Below are 27,835 nucleotides of genomic sequence, written 5' to 3'. Positions count from 1 at the left end.
AAGGGAGGTTTTCCTTTCCACAGTCTCCTTTGTGCTTGCTCAGAACAGGAGACCATGATGAAATGAAGACTCAACAGTCTGCTGCCTTCATTCCTTAGATAACTTTTACTAAATGGCATTTATAATGTACGTGAATGTTCCTGTTCAGTGCCCTGAGACGACTTCTGTTGTGACTTGGTGCTTTATAAATAAACTAGAATTAAAACTACACACTGTAAAATACATATAAATATTAAAACAATTTCAGAAAGAAAAAAACAAAAACAGAAAATGAACTTGTTTTATCTTTTCAGCTTTATGCATTCTCCTTTAAGAGCATACATGTTTTACAAAACACTCATTTTCATCCACATCATCATAATGTCCCAGAATGAAGCAAATCAAACGTTCTAGTGTCAAATATTGATCTTAACATGTATCCCAGAAACAACTTCTTGAGTCCATCAAACAGAAAGCAAGATGTTTAATCATTTCATTGAGAAGTAGAGATACTTATTGTCTGCTTAGCGAAGAGTCTACTCGGTCCTTCTCACCAGGTCACGCGTGCAACTATTTGGTCTGAAGGTTAATCGATGCTTCTTACGACATGATGATGCTCTGATGACATTAAAGAGAAATGTTTTGCAGTCTGACAAAGAGCCTCTCTGAGCCAGCGATTTACTTCAAACTGAAGCTTTAGACCGAAACTGAGCTTTGAGCTCCACTGAACAAAAACGAGGCGATGATGAGGAGCTGCTGGGCATCTCTTCCTCCCACTCATACCAACACGTGTCACATACACACTCAGTGTCGCATTTACACAAGGCATAGAAACCGAACGTAACCAAACATAAAACCACATAACTACGGACATATAAACCCAATCAAGTAGAATTGCGGTTGAAAAAAAAACCCCCAAAAAAACAAATAAAATCAAAGTAAAACAAAAACGAATGTTGCTGGCAGTTTGGAGAAACCCAAGCTTGATTTTCCAGGACGGCTTTCACTTTTTCAGAAAACCTGGAAGAGAAGCAGAAATTAGTTTCTTCACACTTGAAGGACTTTAACAAAAACTACGTTTAAACTTTAAATAGCATAAATCACATTTAGTTGGTTGCAAAAGTATTCACACACCCAGTATTTTTTTTCTCTGTTTTGCTGCTGCACAACTTGAAATTTAACTAGATGTTAAAATTTCATTAGAAGTAACAGACTTGGACAAAACACTACAGAAATAATAAAAATGTATAAAACTACAAAGTGCTGTGTGCATATGTATTCACCCCCTTTTCCATAGTTGTTAAAGATCCACTAACATCTTAATGTCATAAATACTTGTTCTGATTGACCCAACAATCAACAACAGATTATTGCCTCCAAGTAGTAAGGTCTACCACCGAGTGACATGAAGACCAAGGAACACTCCAAACAGGTCAGAGTCAGAGAAAGTTGTGTAAAAGAATAGATCGGGATTAGGTTAGAAAAATATCATAGAACATTCCACAAAGCTGCATTAACTCCAGGATTTAAAAGCAGCACGCCAATGTCCCTTTCACTGAGATATTTGAATAGTGAATTTTTATAGTTTTCAAGGGCGGCACGGTGGATCATGGTGGTAGAGCAACTGACACTCAGCAAGGTCATTGGATTAAATCCCGGCTGGGGGGCCTTTCTGGGTGGAGTTTGCATGTTCTCTCCGTGCATGCGTAAGTTTTCTCCAGGTTCTCCAGTTTCCTCCCACAGAACAAAAACATGCATGTTAGGCTGATTGGTAACTAAATTGTCTCTAGGCGTGAGTGAGAGAGTGAATGGTTGTTTGTCTCGTTTGTCTCCATGTGTCCCTGTGATGGACTGGAGACCTGTCCAGGGTGTCCCCTGCCTCTCACACAGTGACTGCTGGACATGGACACCGGTGACCCCCACAAACCGAAAAGAAAGAAGTGGATAAAGATAATGGATGGATGGTTCAATTTTTTTGTCAATCATTTCAGGAAGTGAAACTCATGTTCGTTACACAGAGTCAAATGTTTCAAGACTTTTTTCCTTCTTCAGGGGTTACCACAGTGAACCAACTCACAAGAAGACTTGGAAATTGTTTTTTTCCTTCCTGACACAACCACAGACCACCGAGCTACCACAGCCCTCTGTGTGGAGCAGAGAGCTGCTATCTAGGGCGCCGGGGAGAGCAGCTGGTGGGGGTTAAGGGTCTTGCTCAATGGCCCAGGGTCAAATGAGGGTGGAGGCAGGTGTAGGTGCTTGACCAATCCCACCCACATTTTGATGTGAATCTGGAGAGTCAAACCGGCAACCACAGGCTCATCTTCTCTAACATCTGCGCCACCACTCCCTTATTTCAAACCTTTATTTCTTGTCATTTTGATGATTATGTCTTACAAATAATGAAAAAACAAACTTCAGTGTCTCAGAAAATGAGAATATTCCACAACCAGCTTCTGGTACGTTTGTCAGTGTGGGCAGGAGACAAGTCCTGCTGGAAAATTCAATCAGCATCTCCATGAAGATCTTCAGCAGAAGGAAGCATGAAGTCTCCAAATGTCCTGCTAGATGCTGCGTTGACTGTGGACTTCAGAAAACCCAGTGGACCAACACCAGCAGAGGACATGACACCAAACCATCACTGACTGGAAACTTCACGCTGGACTTCAAACAACGTGGATTCTGTTTCTGTCCACTCTTCCTCCAGACTCTGGGACCTTGATTTCCAAATGACGTGAAAATTTACTTTAATCTGAAAAGAGGACGTTGGACCACTGCGTAACAGTCCAGTTCTTTTTGTCCTCAGCAGGTAAGACACTTCTGATGTGGTCTCTGGTTCAGGAGTGGCTGGACTTGAGGATTTGTAGCTCATGTCTGGGAGTAAATCAGCTGATCAGTGTGACACCAGGAGTTTCATACATCCCTCATTACACTACAAACATTATGCTCAGATTGAAGCATGATGATGGCAGCATCATGTGTGGCTGTTTTCCATCAGCAGGGATGAGGAAACTGGTCAGAGCTAATGGTAAAATGGATACAGCACAATACAGAGAAATTCTGAAAGACAGACCTCTGACCCGTCTCAAAACACTGGAAGACTCAAACTTGTCTCACGACCCTCATCACACCGATGAAGCTACATTCCACGGGTTTAAGAAGAAACAACAAAAGGTCCTGGAATGGTCTGAAGTCCAGCTGAGAAGCTCTGGTTTAAATTAAAGATTGCTGGACACAAGGAGCACTCGTTCACCCAGAAGGAGCTGCAGCAGTTTGGCCCTGAAGAACGGACAAGAACTGCAGAGGTTCGATGGACCAAGACCATGGACACAAACCTGAAGAGACCTGATGTCTGATGCATTGTGTTTCTATAAAAGCATTGATGTCAGTGGGGTGAACACATCATTAAAAGTAGTTTTAATGTGGAGCATTTTGTGTGGATCTATTACTTATAATAAAATTGAATATCCATTTAAATTTCAGGTTTAAAAGCAGTAAAAAAAAAAGGGAGAATTACAGGGGAGTGAATACTTTTGCTGTATGCTCTGAATGTTGTGAGCATCTGAAGAAACTCACCTTCTTTGTCTAGAAGGGTTTTAACATCAGCAAACACCTGGAAGAGGACACAAAGTGAACTTGTTTTCAAAATGAAACCCATTTAAAATGTGTTTTTCCTTTTGCATTAGTATTCCTGAAGTTTTCTGTACTTTGGATTATTCTATATACAGCACTTTATAGTCAAAATCTTTTATTTGTGGGCATACATCTGATTGCTTTTAATCACATTTTAACAATCAACTTTTTGTTGTGATGCTGAAAATAAAGCGACAACAATCAGACAAATGTATCTTTATTGCAGTCTAGCCTGTTAGCCTTTATTATATGTTCTACCTCTCTTTCCTACAAACAAGAGATACCGGTAGAACCAGGTGTCTTTTTCTTACCTCGTCTACAGAACGAGAAGCGTCTACAGTGTGCACCTTCCCAAGTTTCTCGTACAGTTCGATGATTGGTCGCGTGGACTGCAGGTAGGTTTGGATTCTGCGTACAGGAGAAACACAGCTGGTTATCGAGGTCAAACCACACAGGGGACTTAAAGGAGACACAAATGAGGTCAAAACACATGTGCAGGTATCCAGCAGCCAGAGAAATGGGTCAGAGGAATCTACACGGACATGTTTTGAGTACACAAAGACAAAACAATTTAAGGTCGTATTCATTCCTTCATGGGATGCAAGAAAGGCTGAGATGATTTGAAGAGAAACGAAGGAGTTTTGGTCAAACCTTAAAAATAACTTCATGTGTGATCTCATGAAGCATCGTGAGATGTCACGCTCATAATACACGTTTGAAACTACTCTCGGCTACTACCACATCTAATTTTAGCTCAGTGTCTCCAAAACTGACTGTGCTGAAGTTATTTTTTAGTTGATTAGCTGTGGGGACTCCAGAAGGTTATCAGGTGTAGATGCACATCCAATAATTACCTTTTGAAAGTTTAGATAAGATCCGTCCAGTGGGCTACGAGGTATTTTGCTAACAAACTGACAGGACTGACACAGCTAAAGCTAAAATTTTAAGCAAAGATCTTATGCAATGAATACTTAAAGCACACGTTGTGAATGACTCACAGCTACAACCCCATAAGCTCAGTACTTGAAAAGCTGCCTCAGTTATGGCAATCTTGATCTTTCCTTAAGTGCGTAGGCTCTGGCAGCCATCTTAAATTAGTGTTAGCTCCTAAATTTAATCAGTTCAAGCTTTATACCCACTGATTGTGCTGCTGTTCGGTGTATTATTTTTATACTACTAGTGCTTAGTGTATTTTTAGTTAACGTTTTTCTTAGTTCATATCTTAGATCTTATTGCTGTTTTTCTTTTACATTTTATACTTTTGTTGGATGTAACTGGGACCCCACCACATGTACCACATGTGATGTGTATGAATAATAAAGAACATTGAATCCTTGAATTATTGTCTGAAAGTTTCATTAGAATACATGCAGCGGTTCGTGAGATGTATTGCTAATAGATAAATACTGATGCCAACAGGTATTGCCAAAGTCTCAAGCACAAAAATATCACACAATGTACGGTGCTTGGACGATGTGTTGGAGAAAACTTTCAGCTACAGCCATACTAAATTTTAGCTCATAATCTGTAAAACTGGACGTTTTAGCTATTTTTGAGTTTAATGTCGCCATCGGGTGATAATCTTGTGCAATAGTCCTATAATTGAAAGCTACAAATATTACCAAGTACGTGTTGGAGGACGGTACCTTTTCTCCAAGCTCTCTCTGTTGTCATCTGTGCGTCCACTGCTCTTCCCTCTTTCTAGACATCTGTCGATGCAAACCTGGACACATAAAAAGACCTCAGTTAAAACTAAGAGGGCAGCTAAAAAACATCTGGAGTGATCTCAGTTTCTGCAACGTACCTCAGTGCTGCAGTCGAAGAAAAGCACAAATTTGACGTTTGCTTGGCCGTCCATGACATGGTTCCATCCCCGAAGGTTGTCCTCATTACGGGGAAAACCATCGATAAGGAAATAGCTCTTACCATCCTTTTGGTTTTCCATAGCCTAACAAACAAAAATAAATAATAAAATGTGATACTAATGAGAACTGAAAGTGATGAGTTAAAAAAAAAACTTGTTATGCAGACAAAATAAAAAGTATGTATGTATAAAAACCCACAAAGCAGCTGTGAAAAGTTTCTGCAGACTTTCTAAACAGACAACAGATGTTCAAACAAGAACTAGAGATGGAAAAATAAGCTTCTAGCTGACTCTCACTCAGTTGGAACAATGTTTATAATCATGCACTGACCCTGGAAATTAAACTAATAAACAAAATGTGGCAATGATCCATACATCTAGTTTCATAATGCAATTTCTTGTGCAAAAGTGAAGACATTTTCTACTTAAAATGCTTGGAACAGAAAGAAATTCCACAAGGGACACATTCACCTAGCTCAAAACACTAAATACCAGGTGCTTTAAGATGTTTAAAAAGTAAAATCACTACAGATAAACTTACTGTAAACCATTTATCAGCTCAGCTAATTAGACACTGAAAGAAAAAAGGAGTAGGTGAACATCCTTTCTAAAGTGCTCTAGGTATTGGTTCCTAATGATTCACAGTAGCAGGATATATGGAAAGCCACAAGGGTCATAAACTGGGCAATTCAAAATGTCTTCTGGCATCTTATAAACACTGTCATGCATCAAAACTTTGACCTGTAGGACACAGTTTATAGTTCAAAAGATGGTACAGTGGTGCTTGAAAGTTTGTGAAGCTTTTAGAATTTTCTACATTTCTACATAAATATGACCTAAAACATCATCAGATTTTCACACAAGTTCTAAAAGTAGATCAAGAGAACCCAGTTAAACAAATGAGACAAAAATATTATACTTGGTCATTTATTTATTGAGGAAAATTATCCAATATTACATATTGAGAGTGGTAAAAACATGTGACCCTTTGTTTCAGTATCTGGTCTCATCCGCCCACAAAACATTCTTCCAACGGTCTTCTGGTTTGTCCACGTGATCTTTAACAAACTGCAGACGAGCAGCCATGTTCTTGTTGGAGAGCAGTGGCTTCCTCGTTCAACCCTGCCATGCACACCATTGTTGTTCAGTGTTCTCCTGATGGTGGACTCATGAACATTACTGTGAGAGAGACCTTCAGTCGATTAGAAGTTACCCTGGGGTCCTTTGTGACCTCGCACACTGTTCCACACCTTGCTCTTGGAGTGATCTTTGTTGGTCCACTACTCCTGGGGAGGGTATCAAGGGTCTTGAATTTCCTCCACTTCTACACAATCTGTCTGACTGTGGACTGGTGGAGTCTAAACTCTTTAGAGATGGTTTTGTAACCTTCTCCAACCTCATGAGCATCAACAATGCTTTATCTGAGCTCCTCAGAAAGCTCCTTTATTCCTGCTGCCATGATCCACTTCCACCACCATGTTGTGGATATCAGACTTTGATAGATCCTGTTCTTTAAATCAAACAGGGTGTCTACTCACACCTGATCATCATCGCATTGATTGAAAACACCTGACTCTAATTTCACCTTCAAGTTAACGGTTAATCCTAGAGGTTCACATACTTTTACCACTCACAAATATGTAATATTGGATCATTTTCATCAATAAATAAATGATCAAGTATAATATTTTGTCTCATTTGTTTAACTGGGTTCTCTTGATCTACTTTTTGGACTTGTATTAATGGTATTTAAAAATATTGAAAATTCTGAAGGCTTCACAAACTTTCAAGCACCACAGTACATTATGAATTATTTTAGTTTAGTGTTTTAGGGCACACACTTTCAGACTAGCCGTTAGCTTGTCAGTCAAGTCAAAATTAAAATCAATTTCTCAAAACGGAGGTTATTTAAAAAGCTCATCAGTCCCGTCAGAATTAAACCATTTCTCCAAACCAAGGCTGTTTTAAGAGCTATCTACAACAGGTAAGATACTGTTTGTAACTTTTACACACACACAAAACACTGCTTCATAATGGCCAGAATATCACCTAAAGATACAAGTGAGGGCAGTGTTGAATGTTGAGATTAGTTAAACCAGATATCCTGAAGTTGCCTTGGACCATGTTAATCCTGATTCATAGAACAGCCTGGATTAGACCCATACCTTCCTGAGGAGGTTGATGGTGATCTCTACAGGTACAATTTTACCCTCTTTGATGTAGGTGTCAATGAGCTGTCCATCTGTTGAATCCTTTCGGTTTCGCTCTGCCCTGAGTAAATCTCCAGCTGACAAATGAGTGCAGCTGTACGTCTAAGAAACGTACACACACACACAAAAACAACAACATTATTAATCAGATTTTCACATGATGCAGCACAGTGGCACAGATTGTCACGTGATGCATAATATTGAGTTTAAAATTAAAAAGGACCATCAAATCAATCCTTAAAAGAATTTCAATGATAGGAATGTGAGCTTTGATTTATTTTTCCTACAATTTGCACTTCAACAAAAACTGAAACTGTAAAGAAGACATCCTGATGCATGCTCAATAATCCAGGTAAAGAAGACTGCGTTTATAGACAGAGAGAGATCATTCTTGCGCCAGCCAGGAAAAGTCGGCCCTTGTGTACCGAATGAAAGCAGCTTCTATGACATTTGTAATTCAGGTCTAACCACTTCCCTTGAAACATGGAAGCCAACACTTAGTAACATCTGTGAAACAGCTCTCCAATTAAGCTCCTGTGAACAATCATTTTATCCAAAGAAAAACGTGATCAGGTAAAATAAACATATTTACTACCTATTTAAAACCCGCCAAACGGAGCTATATAAATACTAGTTTGAATAGATTATACTACTAGAAGGTCAGTAAATTCTCTAAATTAATACTTAAATTCTTAAAGATGACAAGTATCTAAAAGTCATGGAAAAAAAAGATTAGCTTTTTTTTTTAACCTGACAACATCTGACAAACACTTACGACCCCTCATTAGATCTATGGCTCAAGCCTCGTCTGAAATGACCTATAAAAAAAGAAAGGCTGTCCAGAAACTATATTTAAAGAAGCAGGTAGAAAATGTTCATGTCAAATTACATAAATAAACTGACTTAATTTCAGTGGCAACAGCTCTTGCGGAGAGATCGAAAAGTGAAACTATTAATGAATATTATCACTTCTACTAATGAATGTGAATTAAACTACATTTAAAAACCACATCATGGACCAGTCATCAACTGGATCTAGACCTCATCACACCTATAATGTTGCAGCAGCATCGCAATAGAAAATAGTAATCATAAAAACATAAGAAACCTGGAGAAATAATCCTGAAGAATGCTTAGAGATAACAAATTAACATTAACATTTTTTTAAAAAATTGTTGCTTTATTACCAATCATTCGTTGTGATGTGAACTTAGCTATAGACTCAATAAAATTATAAATAAACATGACCGAACCAGAATATATTGAACTGTTTCTCAGATGATCCATAAAGATGAGTCTGTTTGTTGAAGGATGACAGAGCAGCCAAGTGCCCTCCAGATCCGGTCTGACCATTACACAACTGCACCAGTACAGATAAGTCCTTGATAAGGTGACAATATGGAAGAAATGTCGATAAAGACATCCTGCTGGCTCTGCGTCAAGTTCACCAACAGATTGATGGTTATAGCTCATTCATTCATTCAGCTATTGGAGGCTAAAATAATTTCCTCTTAGTCTTATCAGAAAGTACCGCAGCCCAGTTTCTGAAGAGTTCAAACTAATACAATGTTACTTACAGTGAAGCTTCTGTGATTTGATGGTTTAGAAGAGTTAAACTCAATGTTCTGCGCAGCTAACCTGCTAGCTGCCTGGTTGGTTAGCACAGGTTCAGTTTTAGAGGACAACCGGAAGTTAAAGAAATTTAGTCATTTTGCCGTTTATAAAAATGTAACTTACAAGCAAAACCATTCTGGATTTAGCTGAGCAACATTTCATGCCGACATGCTAAACCGCGACGAACAAAACCGGAAAAAGTGTTCTTTCTTTTTTTTTCTCGTACCTCCACAATTTTGGAGCACTGGGTCCCTTTGCCGGCGCCAGGCCCGCCGAGAACAAAGACAACATTCGGCTTCGTCATGAGGGACCTCCGGTTCAACAAGCTCGGCACTCTCTGGAACAGGTTCCCGACCAAACGGCCAAACATAAACTAAAACCCTGAGACCGGTGAATGCGTGTCCGTATCCGTGGACGAGCCAGGCAGGCGACGGCGCTTCCGCTATTGACTTCAGCAACCAATGGGGCTTCGCGTCGTGCTCGTGACGCAATTCTTTAACCACGCCCCCGTCTGCTCGTCCATTTTTTTTTTCAATGCAGAGGTCTGGTTACGCCCCTCCCCTCCCTCCGCTGCCTCTTTCTCTACAGCATCAGCACCTCTACACGGAACCAGGCGAGCCGCCGCTGGAAGAAGATGCTCTCCGGCATGTTCTGCTCGGCAGCTCCAGGACCCACAGCCTGACGATGCGGAGGCTAACCGAGAGACCGACGGTATGCTTTCATTACGTTTATTCTGCCTCGCTGCGTTCATTCATGATGCACCATTCATGCGTCTCCGCGAATGGAAGCCCACCGCGAGGAGAGCATTAAAACAGCGCCGTTGGCTGCCTTTATAGCACGCTTTCTCGCATTTTTTTTTTTTTCCATTTAGGTCAGAGTGATGAAGACCCCTGTTCTGTCTTTCGAGGGCGCCGCGTGAATGTTGGGCTGATACACAAGCGAACAAAAGGCATCCCAACCCTCCTCCTCTGACGCACCTGGCTGCCCTGTCGCCGCCTGACATGACAGCACAGAGCCGGGAGCAGGGCAGCAGGATTAAGGGGCACCGACGTGCGGCCGGACGTGCGGACTCGACTCGGAGCAGAGGACGCGCGGCGGAGAGGCAGCAGCAGCCCGGGGGAGGCCGAATTGCAGTTTCTGCGGACGAGCGCCAAGGGCAGTGCGGCAGTCAGCAGTCAGACCGGGGGGAGGAGGCTGCGGAGATCTGTGATATACTCCCCACTAACTCGAGTCTCCACATCATCCTGAAAATATGATGGTGGATATGCTCCATTTATGATGACTGTGGCTCCCCCCAATCAACATCTTAACTTTTTCCAACCCAACCAATCAGTGATGCTGTGAAGTTAAAGGTAAGGTTTGCTCTCTGGGCAACGGGTGGAGCCCTGAGGGGACTGATGAGCATACTGGCCAGGTATCACTCCCTCCGGTCTTCTCTGGTTCTGCTCCTTCTGCTTGTCACTTGCACTATGGGCTGTATTCAGAGCATCGCCTGCAAGCCCCGTATCAGAAGAGAGAACATTGTGGTGTACGAGGTGTCCGCCTCCATTGATCAGTGTCCCACCATCATTGAGGAGAACTCACCGATCGTGCTCCGTTACAAGACGCCCTACTTCAGGGCTTCAGCAGGAGTTGTGATGCCGCCAGTGCCACGCAATGAAACCTGGGTGGTGGGCTGGATCCAAGCCTGTACCCAGATGGAGTTCTACAACACTTATGGTGACATTGGCATGTAAGTAGTATCACCATCACTGTGGCTATCGTGTCTCAGACATAACATCTAAAGTCTGATCACTGTCCTCCTCATCTTCTGCTGCAGGTCCAGTTGGGAGTTACCAGAGCTCCGAGAGGGTCGGGTCAAAGCCATCAGTGATTCAGATGGCGTCAGCTACCCCTGGTATGGCAACACGACAGAGACAGTGACCCTCACCGGCCCTACATCCAAACCGTCTCGCCTGACAGTCAGCATGAATGATAACTTCTATCCCAGCGTGACCTGGGCAGTCCCCATCAGCAACAGCAACACACCCATGCTGACCCACATCACCAGGGACCAGAGTTTCATCACCTGGCTGGTGGCCATGAACTCAGTCACCAAGGTAAGACTAAATCACAGAGAGAGGCCGGCTGTTTTGGATGTTGAAGAAATGCTTAGTCCAGATTTAAAAGAACATCAGCTGAGCGGTGTATCTGTATCTCATGGACAGACTGATGACATCAGCTCCTCCACTTTTCTCTCCTGGTGTAATGTTACAAATGACTGAATCCTTGCCTTCAGTCCTACAGAAGACAGAGCCTGTCCATTAAACACCAGTCAGTCTGCAGCTCAGAAAACATATTTTAATTTATTGTTTTTAAATTCTAACTGGATATGTATTTATTCTTGCATTTTAATTACCTCCCCCAATAAGGTTAAGTTTAAGCTTTGGTTTGTCTTGTGCCCAAGATAACTCAAATGCTGAAGTTCTCACAAAGAAAAAAAAACCATTTTGGTGGATGTAAGGCTTCTGGTCAGTCTGTGCACAAGATGTTACTGCGTGAATGACCCTAAGGGTCTTGACAGAGGTGTGCACTCTCAGAGCTAGTTCTGCATATTGTGTTGATCAGTTGGCTCAAATTATGGATAATGATTTATTAATAACTGTAAATAACAAGAAGCACATTCAACTGAGTTATTTTTAACTCTTTCTAACTGTACCTCAGTCAGATTGTGTAATTTACACATCATAGCTGGACTAAAGAGCATGCTTTCTTCCTCCTCCAGGAGCGTATTGTGTTGCAAACTGTTCGGTGGCGGATGCGGGTCGACATCGATGTGGATCCAGATATGCCTCTGGGCTCTCGAGCATCACTGGTGGGCCGACCCTACCAGGAGCAGCCACATATCCTCAACTACCAGGAGCCAATTCCCCCCAATGCACTCGGAAGGCCGAACGCCAATGATGCTCAAGTGCTGATGTGGAGGCCGCGGAGAGGGGCACCACTTGTGGTCATACCGCCAAAATAAGAGTCATTGCACTGACAAACATATATAGGTGCTCCTTTAACAGAAAAAAGGTGAAGAAGTTGCGAAGTCTGAGGATTTCCATGTGGCTCCTGTTACAGTTAGCCAAATTGGATGTTACATCCTGGATCTGACACACCTGGCACAGCTGTTTCACCTGGTTTTCTGACACAATGCCAGAAAACACAAGCCTGCAAGTGGCTGTTGTTAAGGACGGTGAATGGTGTCAACGAGAAGGTTTAAACTGCCCAGTGAGCTTTGCCTGCATTTTAGCAAAGAACAAACAGTTTTTAGATGAACCACAGAGGTATTCCCTTCCGAGAAGAACTGCATCCTGCATCCTTATGTAGACCTTTTTTGCATGAGAACGAGGAGACTGAAACAAGTCCCTGAAGATTAAGAATATAATTTGTTTTGTATAACTTCTTACATGAAGACATTTTGACTGGGAACAAAATGCTGCAGCCTTGTTAGACCTCGTCTGTGCCAACTAAGGCCTTCAGCACACTGGACAACAGTTAAAAGATATATTCAGATCCTTTCAAAGAAACTATTATATGAATCTTTTTTTTAGGTTACAATTAAACCCACACATCAAGCAGATTGTATTAAGAGCACCCACTTGGCACAAAAGTCTGGAAGAAGAAATCATATTGTTGCACTTTTTTCTGGACTTTTGCCAATAGACACCAAACCTATATTTTCAGCACACACGCCTCTTGTGCAGGCAGTATTGTATTGAAATGGGTGACAAACCATCAGAGAGATGAGCTGGACCTCTTTCTGCATAAATAAAAAAAGTCAGACATGCTTACGTTACAGTGTAATTGAGTTGGACCACTGCCATACAACGTATTGAAAACAGGAGGGTGATGAGAGTCACGGCTCAAAACAATCACTAGCCAGGTGATGTTGCACAAAGTGTTTTAGAAAATATATGAGGGAATTCACAAGTATTCTTAAAAGGGTAGACTGGTTATTTTTAAAAAAGATAAAGTGCTATATGTTGTATGTTCCCATACAATGGCGAGCAATAGCTCAGAGACACCACGACATGTGGGAATGGAGCCCGAGACTTTCGGGTCCTGGGTCGGCTCCCCTACCTCTACCCCATTTCGGCCCCCAAGATATTCTGCCAAATAGAGAAAACATCAGAGTTTATGCTCAGTAATCCAGATACAAAAGCCATCAAAGTTAAGTCATCTGGAAAGTTTCTTTCTGTTGAAATGCTTTGTCTTTCATCCAAAGGACTTCATCAGTTCAAGGAGCCACAACAAACACAGCATTAAAAGCACCTTTACATAGTGGGTCAGTTTGATGGTGCTCAAGTGGTTTCTGGAGTCCACCCTGCCAACTTGTCTGAGGCAGCCATGGCCAAAGTGGTTCAAGCATAATTCCTGCTCTCTCTGCAAAGCGAGAAAAAGGCACAAGTCTTTCTCCAGGTTAGGGTAATGGCTTGCCAAACTGGGGCCTTCATTCCAGAGTTTTTCCAAGTTTATAGTAAGGCATTTTCACTAAAACGTGTAGAGCTGTGAAAGAACGTTACATTAGCTGATATCAAACCTCTACACTTGCATGACACCATTTAGTTTTTTGCCATTTTCATACCAAACAACATCCATGCCATTAGTTTCCCAGGAGTTTAGGAAACCTTTGGACTAATATGAGAGCCCAAATGTCCCCACTATCGCTTAATGTTGGGAACTGAAGTCACAAGAGCTCGTTTTCCAGAATTTCTTATACGTATTGCATTTTTGTGGAGCAGCACCTCCCACCAGGAGCACTTTTAAGTCTTGCCTTCTCTTTCACACAAAAACATGGTGTTCCATGACCCCTCTCTTAAGCATGAATAACTAATTACAGCAGAACATAAAGCAGATGGATACGGGCTACATGAATGAACAAGAAAAATTTGCGATTTTTAAATTATTTTTTAACAAGGGAAAAATCTTATACATTTACATAGCAGCGGTGGGACTTTTAACTTGCGCTGGGATTAGCCTTTGAGGATGCTGTACTGAGCTTCAACTTCTAGGTTCCTAAATTGTGGCCAATATTTCTTTGCATCGTGATAATGGCAATATGAACATTCTTCAGTTAAAAGCAACAAACTGATGAAAACGAATTGTGTCTTGTTAAAGTGTAGAGGTTTAATATTGGACACCATGGTCTTCAAGTTGCATACCATTTTCAAGAAAGAGTTTAAGAAGTTTAAAAAGCAATTTATTGTATTACAGGCCCTGGTTTAGCTAGTCATTAACCTGGAGTAAAACCTCTACTGATTGATAAAAGGTTTCCTTTGTCCTGGCTTCAGACGGTCCAGTGGCTCATTTTTGGTTCCACAAAGTCACGTGACTCATCCTCCATCTGTGCCTCTCTCCAGGTTCACGTCTCACCTTCCTGTACGCTCTCCACCTCATTGAACACACCCATGCGCGCACACACAAATTCCCAAGTCTTCCCTGAAAATCATAACTATGCAAACCGTTGAATCCATTATAAATTCACCTTTATTCTGCTTTTGATCGTCCGGGGGTTGTTGAATAAAGGCGACTGTGACTACCATATTTATAAAAGCTCAGGGGTTGAAACAGGCCATGTTAATTCAATGCGTCTGTCACAGCACCTCAACTCGCTCAGCCATCTGTTGCTATAGAGACTGGTTTGGTTTTCCAGAGTGCACTGCAACTGGAGCTGAAAAAAATGTGCAAAATATTCATGGGTGTGCCTGGATCTTTGTGATAGAACAAGAGTACACACACACACACAGATACATCAAAGTGTGTGTGTGTGTGTGGATGAAAGACAGGATCAAAGCAGAGCCCAAAATCCATTTTAATCAACTCAAACGTAAATAGCTTTATTTTAAATTTAAATAATGGTTGAACAAGAGCTTGTAACATAAATAAGTAAACAGTGAGCAGTCAAAAAAATAAAATAAAAGCAGCAACGTTCCTTTCCTTTGAGATTTGTCTTATCTGGGATAAAAAGAGCATTCAGCATCTTTGGGCAGAGGTAACTCCTCATTTTCACTGCACGGTAGTTCTTCCCTCCACCACTAGATGAAGTCTTTGCTCGCTCTAATCTCTCAGACATCATCTCAACCATTGGCGTTCCTTCCTGTTTTGTTAATATACCATTTCCTATTTTACATATCACTTTAAAGCACAGGTAAACACTGAAATGAGAGGAAAATGGCATCTGCCTTTGCATGCTGCCAGCATGACTGCCCTTCAGTTCTTTCAAAATGTGCATACACTTTTACTGCTCCGCTGTGTGCTGGCAGGGCAGTTTGGCTCCATTGAGTTTTCTGTAAGTTTAACCTTACCAAAGAAATGCATGTTGAAATAGTTCCTTTTATCTTTTATGAAAAGCAGCATTTTTTTTCAGTAGTCACTTCTGTAGTCAAGTTGTTTCTAGACATCCTGCATTTATAAGTCCCACATGCCGAAGTCATCGCAGCTCACAGAGTCCTGCTCTGTCTTTGCGGGGTGGCTGCCATCTCCCCTCCGTCAGCAGCACAGCCCACCCATCTCCCCGACTACACTTTGATGGCACTGCTGGCAGGTTTTCGCTCGTAGCTGTAAAGAAACGTAGCAGCAATCACCAGCACGGCCCCCCAAAAAAACATCCTGAGGAAGAAGCAGGAACAAATTTACAAGGATAAACTCATAAAGCAACCAAATATTCAGCTCATTTTGCGTTTACAAGATTACCCTGTGGGGTTGAAGTCGTTCAGGAGAAAATAGGAAATGAGCGTGGACATGATGATCGACAGTGAGGTGGCAAACCCTTTGAGAATGTTGTCTGCATATTTAATGACCACGGCGACGACCAGCCCGCCCACAGCCTGCAGACAGACATCACGAGGATTAAAAGCACTCAAAGCACAATAAATAAATTACTGACAAAAAATTACATGCATTAGTTTAATTTTAACTTAATAAATATGCAACCCTAATCCTTAAAAGAAAGATGAGTGCAGAAAAATAAACAAAACAAATGCAAGCATATTGAAAAAGCAGTGACCCACACATTTACCGTATGTCAACTTTTCTTTCATCGCTAACAATATAAAACTGTTCTGTTATATTTAATAACCATTTCTTTATTTAAAGGCTTAAACACATTTTAAGAAGGGAATACATAAAAAAAGGAAGCACGGTGGCGCAGATGGTAGAGATGCCACCTCTCAGCGAGCAGGTCGCTGGTTCAAATCCTGGTCGGGGACCTTTCTGGATAGAGTTTATATGTTCTCTCCGTGCATATGTGGGTTTTCTCCAGGTACTCCGGTTTCCTCCCACAGACCAAAAACATGCATGTTAGGCTGATTGGTAACTCTAAATTGTTCCTAGGTGTGAGAGAGAAAGTGAATGGTTGTTTGTCTCATTTGTCTCCATCTCTGTGATGACTGGAGACCTGTCCAGGGTGTCTCCCACCTCTAGCACAATGACTACTGGACATGGCATGACCAGAAAAAATGGAAAACGCAGGTAAAAATAATGGATGGATGAATGCAGATATGTAAAAAAAAAAGTCAAAACAAACTGAAATATTAAAATATCATTTGTTGCCTTCAAGACCACATAATTAAAAGGGACATCAATGATTTTTTCTGTTTTAAAATGACAATGCAATTGTCAATTTTCTGCGTGAGTCGATGAACAACAGTAGCAAAGTCCTGTTCATGCAGCTCACACAAATCACCACACCAGCTAGTGAACTAGCATGGAAATCACAACAGATTCAAAGTTTTATGTGGTCTCGTCTAAACAGTATGGAAGCCCATTTCTATGGAAGCCCATTTCCATAATGAAAGAAAAAATAAAAGCCCAACAGGAAGTCATAATTTCAAGTTTTAAAGTCATAATTATGAGAATAAAAGTTATAATTTCGACTTTTCAAATTTAATTTTGATGTTTGTCTCTTGCCAGACACCGTGACTCTACAAGGATGCAACGTCCTGTCATAGACAGGCAGTTTTCCTGCATAGCACATGGATTCATTCATTCATTGTATGTCCCTCTGCCTTTGTCAGTCCTTTTAAATAAAGGCATGTACAGGTCCTTCTCAAAAAATTATCATATTGTGATAAAGGTCATTATTTTCCATAATGTAATGATAAAAATGAAACTGTCATATATTTCAGATTCATTGCATACCAACTGAAATATTTCAGATCTTTAATTGTTTTAATACTGATGATTATGGCATACAGCTCATGAAAACCCAAAATGCCTGTCCCAAAAAATTAGCATATCATGAAAAGGTTCTCTAAACAAGCTATTAACCTAACCATCTGAATCAACGACGTAACTCTAAACACCTGTAAAAGATTCCTGAGGCTTTTAAAAACTCCCAGCCTTGTTCATTACTCAAAACCACAATCATGGGTAAGACTGCCGACCTGACTGCTGTCCAGAAGGCCATCATTGACACCCTCAAGCAAGAGGGTAAGACACAGAAAGAAATTGCTGAACGAATAGGCTGTTCCCAGAGTGCTGTATCAAGGCACCTCAGTGGGAAGTCTGTGGGAAGGGAAAAGTGTGGCAGAAAACGCTGCACAACGAGAAGAGGTGACCGGACCCTGAGGAGGATTGTGGAGAAGAGCCGATTCCAGACCTTGGGGAACCTGCGGAAGCAGTGGACTGAGTCTGGAGTAGAAACATCCAGAGCCACCGTGCACAGGCGTGTGCAGGAAATGGACTACAGGTGCCACATTCCCCAGGTCAAGCCACTTTTGAACCAGAAACAGCAGCAGAAGAGCCTGACCTGGGCTACAGAGAAGCAGCACTGGGCTGTTGCTCAGTGGTCCAAAGTACTTTTTTCGGATGAAAGCAAATCTTGCTTGTCATTGCCAGAGTCTGGAGGAAGACTGGGGAGAAGGAAATGCCAAAATGCCAGAAGTCCAGTGTGAAGCACCCACAGTCAGTGATGGTCTGGGGTGCCATGTCAGCTGCTAGTGTTGGTCCACTGTGTTTTATCAAGGGCAGGGTCAATGCAGCTATCAGAGATTTTGGAGCACTTCATGCTTCCATCTGCTGAAAATCTTTATGGAGATGAAGATCTCATTTTTCAGCACGACCTGGCACCTGCTCACAGTGCCAAAACCACTGGTAAATGGTTTACTGACCATGGTATTACTGTGCTCAATTGGCCTGCCAACTCTCCTGACCTGAACCCCATAGAGAACCTGTGGGATATTGTGAAGAGAAAGTTGAGAGACGCAAGACCCAACACTCTGGATGAGCTTAAGGCCGCTATCGAAGCATCCTGGGCCTCCATAACACCTCAGCAGTGCCACAGGCTGATTGCCTCCATGCCACGCCGCATTGAAGCAGTCATTCATGCAAAAGGATTCCCGACCAAGTATTGAGTGCATAACTGAACATGATTATTTGAAGGTTGGCGTTTTTTGTATTAAAAACACTTGTCTTCCATTGGTGGGATGAAATATGCTAATTTTTTGGGACAGGCATTTTGGGTTTTCATGAGCTGTATGCCATAATCATCAGTATTAAAACAATTAAAGACCTGAAATATTTCAGTTGGTGTGCAATGAATCTGAAATATATGAAAGTTTCATTTTTATCATTACATTATGGAAAATAATGACCTTTATCACAATATGCTAATTTTTTGAGAAGGACCTGTATGTATACATCTTTTCATCACCACTTTATATAGCATTTAGTATCGAAGCCCAATTCCGTTATGAAATAAAAGCCCAACAGGAAGTCATAAGTGAGTTTTAAAGTCATAATTATACTTTAAAAGTCAAAATTATGACTTTAAAACTTATTATTATAAATTTATTCTCATAAATATGACTTTAAAACTCAAAATTATGACTTATTTTCACAGTTACGACTTTAAAACTCATAATTATGACTTTTATTCTCATAATTATTACTTTAAAACTCAAAATTATGACTTTCTGTGGGGATTTTATTTTTTCTTTCATGGCGGAAATGGGCTTCCATACAATAGTGATTGTCATCACAATGTTGTAGTAACTTTTTCACAATCAACATCAAAAAATCTATAACATTTCCAATAAATTGTTCATGGAGTCTTCGATATACAGTAGTCACTCACTACTTCACGGTTCATTTTTCGTGGACTCGCTCTATCGCGGTTTTTCAAAATAAGATTGGACGTGACACACAATTTGCTGATTGATGAGCTGCACGATCGGCATGAAAATTTATTTAAAATAAATTATTTAAAATTATTTAGCGCCTGCTGCACATTTGTGCAGCCCACACTGCAGGATAAACTTCCTGCTGCAGCTGATCAGCTGTTCTCCGTGCAGAGCAGAGAAGTGGGCGTGGTCGAGAACACTCTTTTAGAGTGTTTAGAGTTTAGAAACATTGTTTAGAATATTGCAAGAGTGTGGGAAGGGTTTCAAACACCTTTAGTATATTCACTATAATATATATATATATATATATATATATATATATATATATATATATATATGTATACACACACACTCTAAAATAAGCTACTACTTACTACTTGTACTACTATACGAGGGACTACTGTATTCAAATTAGCTGTTAGCTCATCAGTCCTGTCAGAATTAAACCATTTCTCCAAACCAAGACTGTTTTAAGAGCTATCTACAACAGGTAAGATATTAGTTCTCCACAAAACCACTTCAAAATTGCTGGCCTATCCTTTTAACTCGTTCTCACTAGACAATGCGGGGAAAATTTAGAAATATAAAATGGGACAATAATGACTGCACTGTTGCACCGTTTGAGATGTGACTGCAGGAAGAACGGGACAAAACAGCAGCCGGCACTTCATCGGTCAGTGTGCACACTGCCAGAGCAGCACGAGCGATGAAAGAGGGAACAGCAAAATTGCAAAGTAGTCACATCTTTACTGTTCCACCTTGATTTAAATTTGTGTTGCAGATCTGACATGCAACAGAAAACGGCATGGCAGGCAGGACAAAACCACAAATACATAAATATTTGAGCTGTCTGGATCAAGTAAAAGTCAAAGTAAATGTAAGAATTGTGCATTTTCTATTTCGTTTACTGCAGCATTCCAGCTTTGTCTGATGTTGGAGCTGTAAAAAATGATCCAAAACTCAGAATAATCAAAGTGAACAAACCTGCAGGACAACAACTGCACAGGTGATGATATTAAAGCCCTGAAACATCCCCGACTTTCTTATACTCTGGCCATCGTACACCATCATTCCTAAAAATCCAAAAACAAAGCTAAACAGACCTGCAAGAGAATAAAAAACAAGACAGCAGAGAGGTTAGAAATGATTCAGCTGGACATATTATTTCACTGCTCACAGAAACGTGACTGAAACTTTGTCGACTTTAGTCGTCTATGCTGAAACGTTGCTCCAAGTGCCAAAATGTTGCACTGCCTGAATGCACTGCCCACAGATATAGAGAACACATGCACACGCACACGCACGCTCAAATTTTAAACAACCTCTGTTTGGAGAATAGAGTGTGATTCTGAGAAAACTGATGACCTAATGGCTAACCTGAACACAGCCAAGACCGAAGTATGCTGCTGCTGTTTTCAAACAACCCAAGTTGCAAAAATGTTGTAGCGGTTCATATGAATGTTTTTTTTTTTTTTAAAACCTTTACACAGTCATCAATTTCTCAGAACATCATTATGTTCCGAGGATCTTTACAAGAGCAAATAGTGCAGCAGCAGCTCGCTGTTCTAGTTTGTGTTTTAGTTATGATCTCTGTAAGGCACGTGTCAAACTCAAGGCTCGGGGGCCAAATGTGGCCCTTGTTAACATCTTACCTGTCCCCCAAGATGATATTTTAAACGTAAAATACTTTTATCACTTTAATTTTTTCAGTAATCTTTGATTATCATGTCAAAAGTGCAAGAAAGAACGTAAAATGAGACCAATCAAACTCTTTTTGAGGAACCTGCAACCAAGAAAAGATGTTGGGTATCTAACTTGAGTTAATTTAGATTTTGAAACTGGCCCTTAGTTTGAGAAACATTTTAATTTTGGCCCCCTTTTGTAAGTGAGTTGGACACCCCCGCAGGTGACTTTGGGAGTCTTGAAAGATGCCTATAAGTAAATAAGTAATTTATTTATTCTTTCAGCTGCTCCAGTCCTCAGGTGTCACCACAGTGAGCTACTTTTAAGTTGGACACCATTCCTGATACAACCACAGACCACCGAGCTACCACAGCCCTCTGTCTGAGTGGAGCAGAGCGCTGCTCTGTACGGCACCCAAGGTGCAGATGGTGGGGGTTAAGGGCCTTGCTCAAGGGCCCAGAGTGGGGCAAATGAGGGTGGAGGCAGGTGTGAGTGTTTCACCTTTCCCACCCACATTTTGAAGTTGTCGGTCCGGGGGATCAAACCGGCCACTGTCTGATCACAGGCTCGCCTTCGCTAACCTCTGCGCCACCGCTCCTCAGAAAGATGCCTATAAATAAAACGTATTATTATTATTCAATTTGAGTTCATAGGAATTTTATATTTCTGCTGAAATTACGGGGTGAACTTGACAGCAGTAGAAGAGTTTAAACATGGAATTGATGACATTTTTGAGACGAAAGGACAGAAAAATCTGCTTTAGAACTGGGTTTGCTCAGACAAGCCATTACTAGCTTTCCAATCTGATCCACATGGATCCACTTCTACAGTGGATCTTGCATTTTTAAAATAGCTAATCACAACAATGTGAAAGAAGTTCATGCAAACACCCTTTTATAAAGTTTTAAGGGACAGTTTGGTCATTTTAAAGTGATGTGTTAAATTGTTATTAATAGCCAGGACCATATCCGATGTGACATCAGTCATGAAGTCTGGAGAAAATTACGTCGTCATCCAGGCTAGGCTAATGACCAGTTAAACGAAGGTCAATTTATCAGTTTGTTTTTTTAAATTTTATAAATAAACTTTATTGAAAACCAGCATACATACGACACTGTTTAGTTGTTGCCGTTTTCTCAATCAAACAACATCTATGTTGCTACACAAATAGATGTCTGCTAAATATCTAGAGTGTGTAAATCCTGTTTTGCCGATGCTGCTGACTGTATCAGTCCGGCTGATCAACACATCTACTCAGTCCAATGTTTGCTCAACTCGCAGCGGTAGAGAAGAGGTAAGTGGCTCTTTGAAGGAAGACTGATCTTGTAGATCTGTATTTTTTTAAGAGCCCTTTAACTTTGAGTGGTAGTGACATCAGTAGGCTGCAAGTGGTGTACGACGTAATGGTCATACGTTGCTATCTGTCAAGTGTGCAACCCCCCCCTCCCCTTTTGAGTGCATGTTCCCCACATAACTGCTAGACTCCTCCCATGTGCCTGTTCTTTATCTCATCAGTGGAAAATCAAAGGCAGAGCGTGTGTGTCTGCATTTGAGGAAGAAAACACGAGGAAATTACGAGGAGGAAAAAACTAAAGAAGAAACGTCTCTCAGTTGACTGTGGTTACATCGTTTCTTTTAAAGAGCCATTAAAACAATTGGATCATTCACAAATGGTACATTTCTACTCAGCAGACCGATACGTCCAGTAGCCTCTCAGCACCAGGATTTACATAGTTTATGACGGGTCAGCACACAGATATATAAACGTGCAACAAGCATGTTATTCAGTTGAAAAAACAGTGACAAACTAAACAAAAGGTGTAACGCAAATAGAAGTTTAATATTAGCTAGTGTCTTTCACAGCAGCAAAGGTGCCTGCTCAGTGGATCCGTGTACCATTCGTTCACTTGTTTTTTCATTGAGAATCTCTTTCATATTTTTTTTTTTGACTTGGACTGTGTCATCACTCCCAGTAAGACAGAGGCTTCTAGTGTTGATTGATTCTACTTTTACTTTCTTGGTTACAAACTTAATAGTTACTATTTAAAATAATTGTTACATTATACACCTTCTTCCTTAGCTTTGAGTTGGTTCAGTTCAGTTAAGCTACTAGCTTTCTAGTCAAACAGCATTCAGTTGTGGAGAGACGGACGATAAACTGTGCTGTAACATTTTTCTTACTATGAATCACATTGAACAGGATTGAATTCAAAATCTTACTTCTAACCTACAAAGCTCTCAACAACCTAGCTCCATCTTATATTACAGATATTATTGTTCCATATTTTCCTAACAGAGCATTTTGCTCTCTGAGTGTAGGCTTACTTGTGGTTCCTAGAGTTTCCAAGATCTTTCAGTTATCAGGCTCCTCTCTTGTGGAACCAACTTCCAGTTTCTGTATGTGAGGCTGACACGTTGTCCAGTTTTAAGACAGGACTTAAGACTTTCCTTTATGATAAATCCTATAGTTAGGGTTGGCTTGGGTTTCCTGAGCTATCCCATAGTTATGCTGCTATAGGCTTAGACTTCTGGAGGACACCCTGACCCCATTTCTTTACTCTGCTGCTGTCTTTACTTACTCTGGTCTACCCGTTTGTATTTGTAATTATTTCGATTTAACATGTGTTTTTGTCTTTCCTTGAATAGATAGTTCACCTGGACCTGCCATTCTGTCGTTGTTCGTCTCTCCTTCATGTCCTCTCAAACTCAGCTGGTCAAAGCAGATGACCACTCGTCCTGAACCTGGTTCTGCTGGAAGTTTCTTCCTGTTAAAAGGGAGTTTTTCCTTTTCACTGTTGCCTTTGTGTTTGCTCAGGATGCGAGACTGTGACAAAGTGAAGATTCAATGCATATGCTGGTTTACTTAGATAGAGAACTTTTACTAAGTGGATTTTTGTGTATATGAATGTTTTTGTTCAGTGCCCTGAGACAACTTCTGTTGTGATTTGGCGCTATATAAATAAACTGAATTGAACTGAATTGAATTGAACAGAGTAAAACTTTGAGTGATATCACAAAATTTAGGAGCACATAATATCCATACATTAATTAAAAAGTAGGATTACAAGTCCTTTGTTTAGTTCTGGGCTTGTGCCAGAGCCCATATGCTGGTGTGCCCACTGTGAGCAAAAAGTGAAAACTTGGTGGTTTCACAACATTATTTACACATGTTTATTCTTTTGTTTTTTTAATAAAAAATTATAGTGCTCTGCCTTCAGCGACTGATGTTATAGGTGATACATTATTGGTGGCTATTCACAGATAATCACTTTAAAAATCACAGCCTAGCCTTCTAACGCTACAGTTAATTTTGGATTAAAAAGGTATTTTGCTAAAATAATTAGGAAATATTACAGCTCCAGCTGTGCCGGAAGTGCTACAGCTGGCTGCTGCTGTTACTATTCACAACTAACGACATTGTTCCACGTACAGTATATAATCATGTAGGCACTGGAAAACTGATGGAGGTGTACGGGTATATAAAATAAAAACTGTATGAACAGCTGTGACATTTTGGACAATAAAGTTTAGGTACAATATTGATTGTTCATAAATTATCCATAAAAATAAACAAACAAATAAAAGTAACATGAAATGACCAAAATGTCCCTTTAAGCTGCTATTGTCTGTGAGGTAACAATATTCCAAATGTTGTAATGCATGACATCACCAAGGGTTTCATTTGCTTTAGATGCAAGCATGGCTGACAGCTTCAGTTGTTACTGGAAGTTTATTTGGCTGAAAGGTTTCCAAAAAAAAAATAATAATAATCTGAGTCTACATGTCACGTCTCACCCTCACCCCCACTACTCCCCCACATCTTCTCTTCTTATTGTTCTTGCATAGTTCACACACAACAATTCAACTGTAAAGAGAAAATGATACGAACTGTTAGTAACAGGGACTCTCATCGGGGTGCTGAACTTGAAAAGCCAGTTTGTATTTTTAGATGCACCTAATAGCGACAGAGTTTGAATCTAGAGATTCGGCTACAGTAGAGGGATCTCACAGAATTTGTAGGATGGTAAGACAAGTTGATGACATATATATATATATACACACCACCTGGAAATGACTGTGTGATTTAAGCAAACAACTACTGGAAAAAACTAATACTACCCCAAATATATCTATAGCAGCTGAAAAATCCATTGACAAAATATGTAAACCTTTTAATTCTTTCAAGGACAGCATATCCTGCCATTCATGCAAGATTTTTAGCTGTTTTGCTCAAACCTTGTGAATGAAGTCGTGTGATCTCATTCGATATTGAACTCTCTCACATGATCTGTTGGGAATGTCTCGTAATTACCACGTTTAAGTTTCAGTTCTGTCTCTGTAAAATTGACAGATAGTAATTGTTGTGTTGACAAAAGTTGTAGTGGCCATTTTGAATGGAGTGGACTCCAAAAATGAGTAAGATGAACATCCATCCATCAATCCATTTTCTTCTGCTTATCCGGGATCGGGTCGCGGGAGTAGCAGCCTAAGTAGGGAGGCCCAGACTTCCTTCTCCCCAGCCACTTGGTCCAGCTCCTTCGGGGGAAGTCCGAGGCAGTACCAGGCCAGCCGAGAAACACAGTCCCTCCAGCGTGTCCTGGGTCTTCCTCTGGGTCTCCTCCCGGTGGGACGTGTCCAGAACACCTCACCAGGGAGGCATCCAGGAGGAATCCTAACCAGATGCCCAAGCCATCTCAACTGGCTTCTCTCGACGTGGAGAAGCAGCGGCTCTACTCCGAATCCCTCCCGGATGATCGAGCTTCTCACCCTATCTCTAAGGGAGAGCCTAGACACCCTGCAGAGAAAACTCATTTTGGCCGCTTGTATCCAAGATCTCGTTCTTTCGGTCACAACCCAAAGCCCATGACCATAGATGAGGGCGAGGGAACATCAAGTCCATTTATTTTTCTCATCACAGGGGTGTTTGGGCTGCACTTTGTCTGGTCCCTCACCTAGGACCTGTCTGCCTTGGGTGACTCTACTAGGGGTGTGAAGTTCCATCTCTGCTGAACCGCAGAACTATAAGCAGTGATGACTTCATGAGATTGCCTGTTTCAGGTTGAGCAAGAGTAGCTCCCCGCTGAAGCCATGGAGCTCAAATGTCCAATGTAAAACTAACTTTACCACGGTTTAATGTGGTGCTATAGCTCTGCAGACATTGCACGTTGCTGCTGTGAAAAGAGATGTCTGGGCCTCCCTGCTCAAGCTGCTGCCCCTGCGACCCGACTTCAGAATAAGCAGAAGATAATGGATGGATGTCTTGCTTTGTGGTGTTTCTAGTGTAAAATACTTTCACACAGCGGACATGTTTCGATGAAAAGTTGGTTAGCTGTTAGCCACAGTGCTACTGCTCAGCCCTCACGTTGTAGCTGGCTGCAAACTATGAAATAGATTTCCTGAATGTGAGGCGGGTCTTATTACTCTGGAAATACATTCCATAGTTTGAAGCAAACATGCATCATGGATCGGAAATCTCTGCAGGTTGGATTGGAAAAATCCGATACGTAAATTATGCTGGTGCCAGAGTTTTAATGAGAGTAGATGGGAGAGATCATATTTCTCCAGTTTTAGCTTTTCTCCATTGGCTCCCTGTCAAATTCAGAATTGAATTCAAAAGCTTACTTCTTACCTACAAAGCTCTCAACAACTTAGCTCCATCCTATATTACAGATCTTATTGTTCCATATTTTCCTAACAGAGCACTTGGCTCTCAGACTGCAGGTTTACTTGTGGTTCCTAGAGTTTCCAAAAGTGTCCTTGATCTTGTGAACAGCTAGTTTTGAATGCCAACAACAAACTGGTTGATCCACTATGAGAGGGTGCTATTTATAAGACTGAGCTGAATACAGCTCCTCGGGCTGAAGAAGTCTTTCAGATGAAAGACGAAATGCTTCTACAATTTTTTGTTTGTTTGTTTTTGAACGTACAGAGGAACTGACTTAACTTTTTTTAGATTTTTCTACCTGGATTTTTGAGCATGCATCAGGATATCTCAGACTGCAGGTGTACTTGCTGTTCCTAAAGTTTCCACAAAGCAGAATGGGAGGCAGAGCTTTCAGTTACCTCTTGTGGAACCAGTGCTTTATCTGAGCCGGATCCTGCCGGAACAAGATCCGGGAACTCTCTCATTTTAACCGGGTGCGTTTCAGCAACTGTTTGCTTGGATCCGGCAACTCAAATCCCTGCCCCGAAATGTCCAAAGTCATTATGCATTTTTATTTTGATTACTTATTAAAAGTACATCGAGAGTTGACGTTACCCTTGGCCCAGTGGACCCAGTTATGGAGTGGCTGTTCTGGACGCACTACGCGCACCAGCTCGCACACATGTTCCTGCCCAGCAGAGACATGGACAGCATGTCCCGCGGGGATGAAGTGTCTTCATCGAACACCTTCAGCAGCGCCCTGCAGACAGCGCAATTTATGCACAGGAGCGTTTCCAGACAGCTCTACAGCGTGCACAACTGCTTTTGTGTCAGAACTCACGCTTACAATTCAGACATAATAAATAAAAAAGCTTACAGTAAAAAAAAAAAAAATAAATACAAAGAGAGAAATGTTTGATGTGTGTTATTCACATTAATCATGTATCAAAACAACGGCACTAATAGGTCAAAAAGACAGCAATCAAAATGTTGAAAAGACAGTCCAATTTACTTTTATGGATGGATGGATGGATGGATGGATGGATGGATGGATGGATGGATG

General features: G+C 41.0%; 3 protein-coding genes across 3 annotated transcripts in view; 1 reads left to right on the top strand and 2 right to left on the bottom strand.

Moving 5' to 3' along the window:
• Nucleotides 1-677: 677 nt before the first annotated feature.
• cmpk (cytidylate kinase) lies at nucleotides 678-9,732 on the bottom strand. Its single transcript, XM_037681629.1, has 7 exons — nucleotides 9,524-9,732; nucleotides 7,639-7,785; nucleotides 5,414-5,557; nucleotides 5,256-5,332; nucleotides 3,921-4,017; nucleotides 3,553-3,589; nucleotides 678-999 (listed from the first exon to the last, which is right to left on the bottom strand). Exons 1-7 carry the CDS (start codon nucleotides 9,665-9,667, stop codon nucleotides 983-985), a joined length of 663 nt encoding a protein of 220 aa, XP_037537557.1. The 5' UTR covers nucleotides 9,668-9,732; the 3' UTR covers nucleotides 678-982.
• Nucleotides 9,733-10,560: 828 nt separating this feature from the next.
• Nucleotides 10,561-12,889, top strand: fam78ba (family with sequence similarity 78 member Ba). The gene is made up of 3 exons (XM_037681628.1): nucleotides 10,561-11,029; nucleotides 11,117-11,396; nucleotides 12,062-12,889. Exons 1-3 carry the CDS (start codon nucleotides 10,695-10,697, stop codon nucleotides 12,302-12,304), a joined length of 858 nt encoding a protein of 285 aa, XP_037537556.1. The 5' UTR covers nucleotides 10,561-10,694; the 3' UTR covers nucleotides 12,305-12,889.
• A 2,953-nt stretch (nucleotides 12,890-15,842) lies between these two features.
• slc35a3b (solute carrier family 35 member A3b) overlaps nucleotides 15,843-27,835 on the bottom strand; it is a 22,247-nt gene continuing 10,254 nt past the window's right edge. Inside the window, exons 6-8 of the mRNA XM_037681290.1 lie at nucleotides 20,430-20,548; nucleotides 16,018-16,151; nucleotides 15,843-15,933 (exon numbers count right to left, since the gene is read on the bottom strand). Coding sequence (XP_037537218.1) covers nucleotides 15,843-15,933; nucleotides 16,018-16,151; nucleotides 20,430-20,548 — 344 coding nt within the window. The remainder of the gene's footprint in view (nucleotides 15,934-16,017; nucleotides 16,152-20,429; nucleotides 20,549-27,835) is intronic.

The sequence above is a fragment of the Nematolebias whitei genome, chromosome 9, assembly GCF_014905685.2.
Source record: "Nematolebias whitei isolate Nwh7 chromosome 9, NemWhi1, whole genome shotgun sequence".
Classification (NCBI taxonomy): domain Eukaryota; kingdom Metazoa; phylum Chordata; class Actinopteri; order Cyprinodontiformes; family Rivulidae; genus Nematolebias; species Nematolebias whitei.
This window is presented reverse-complemented; position numbering and strand designations above follow the sequence as displayed.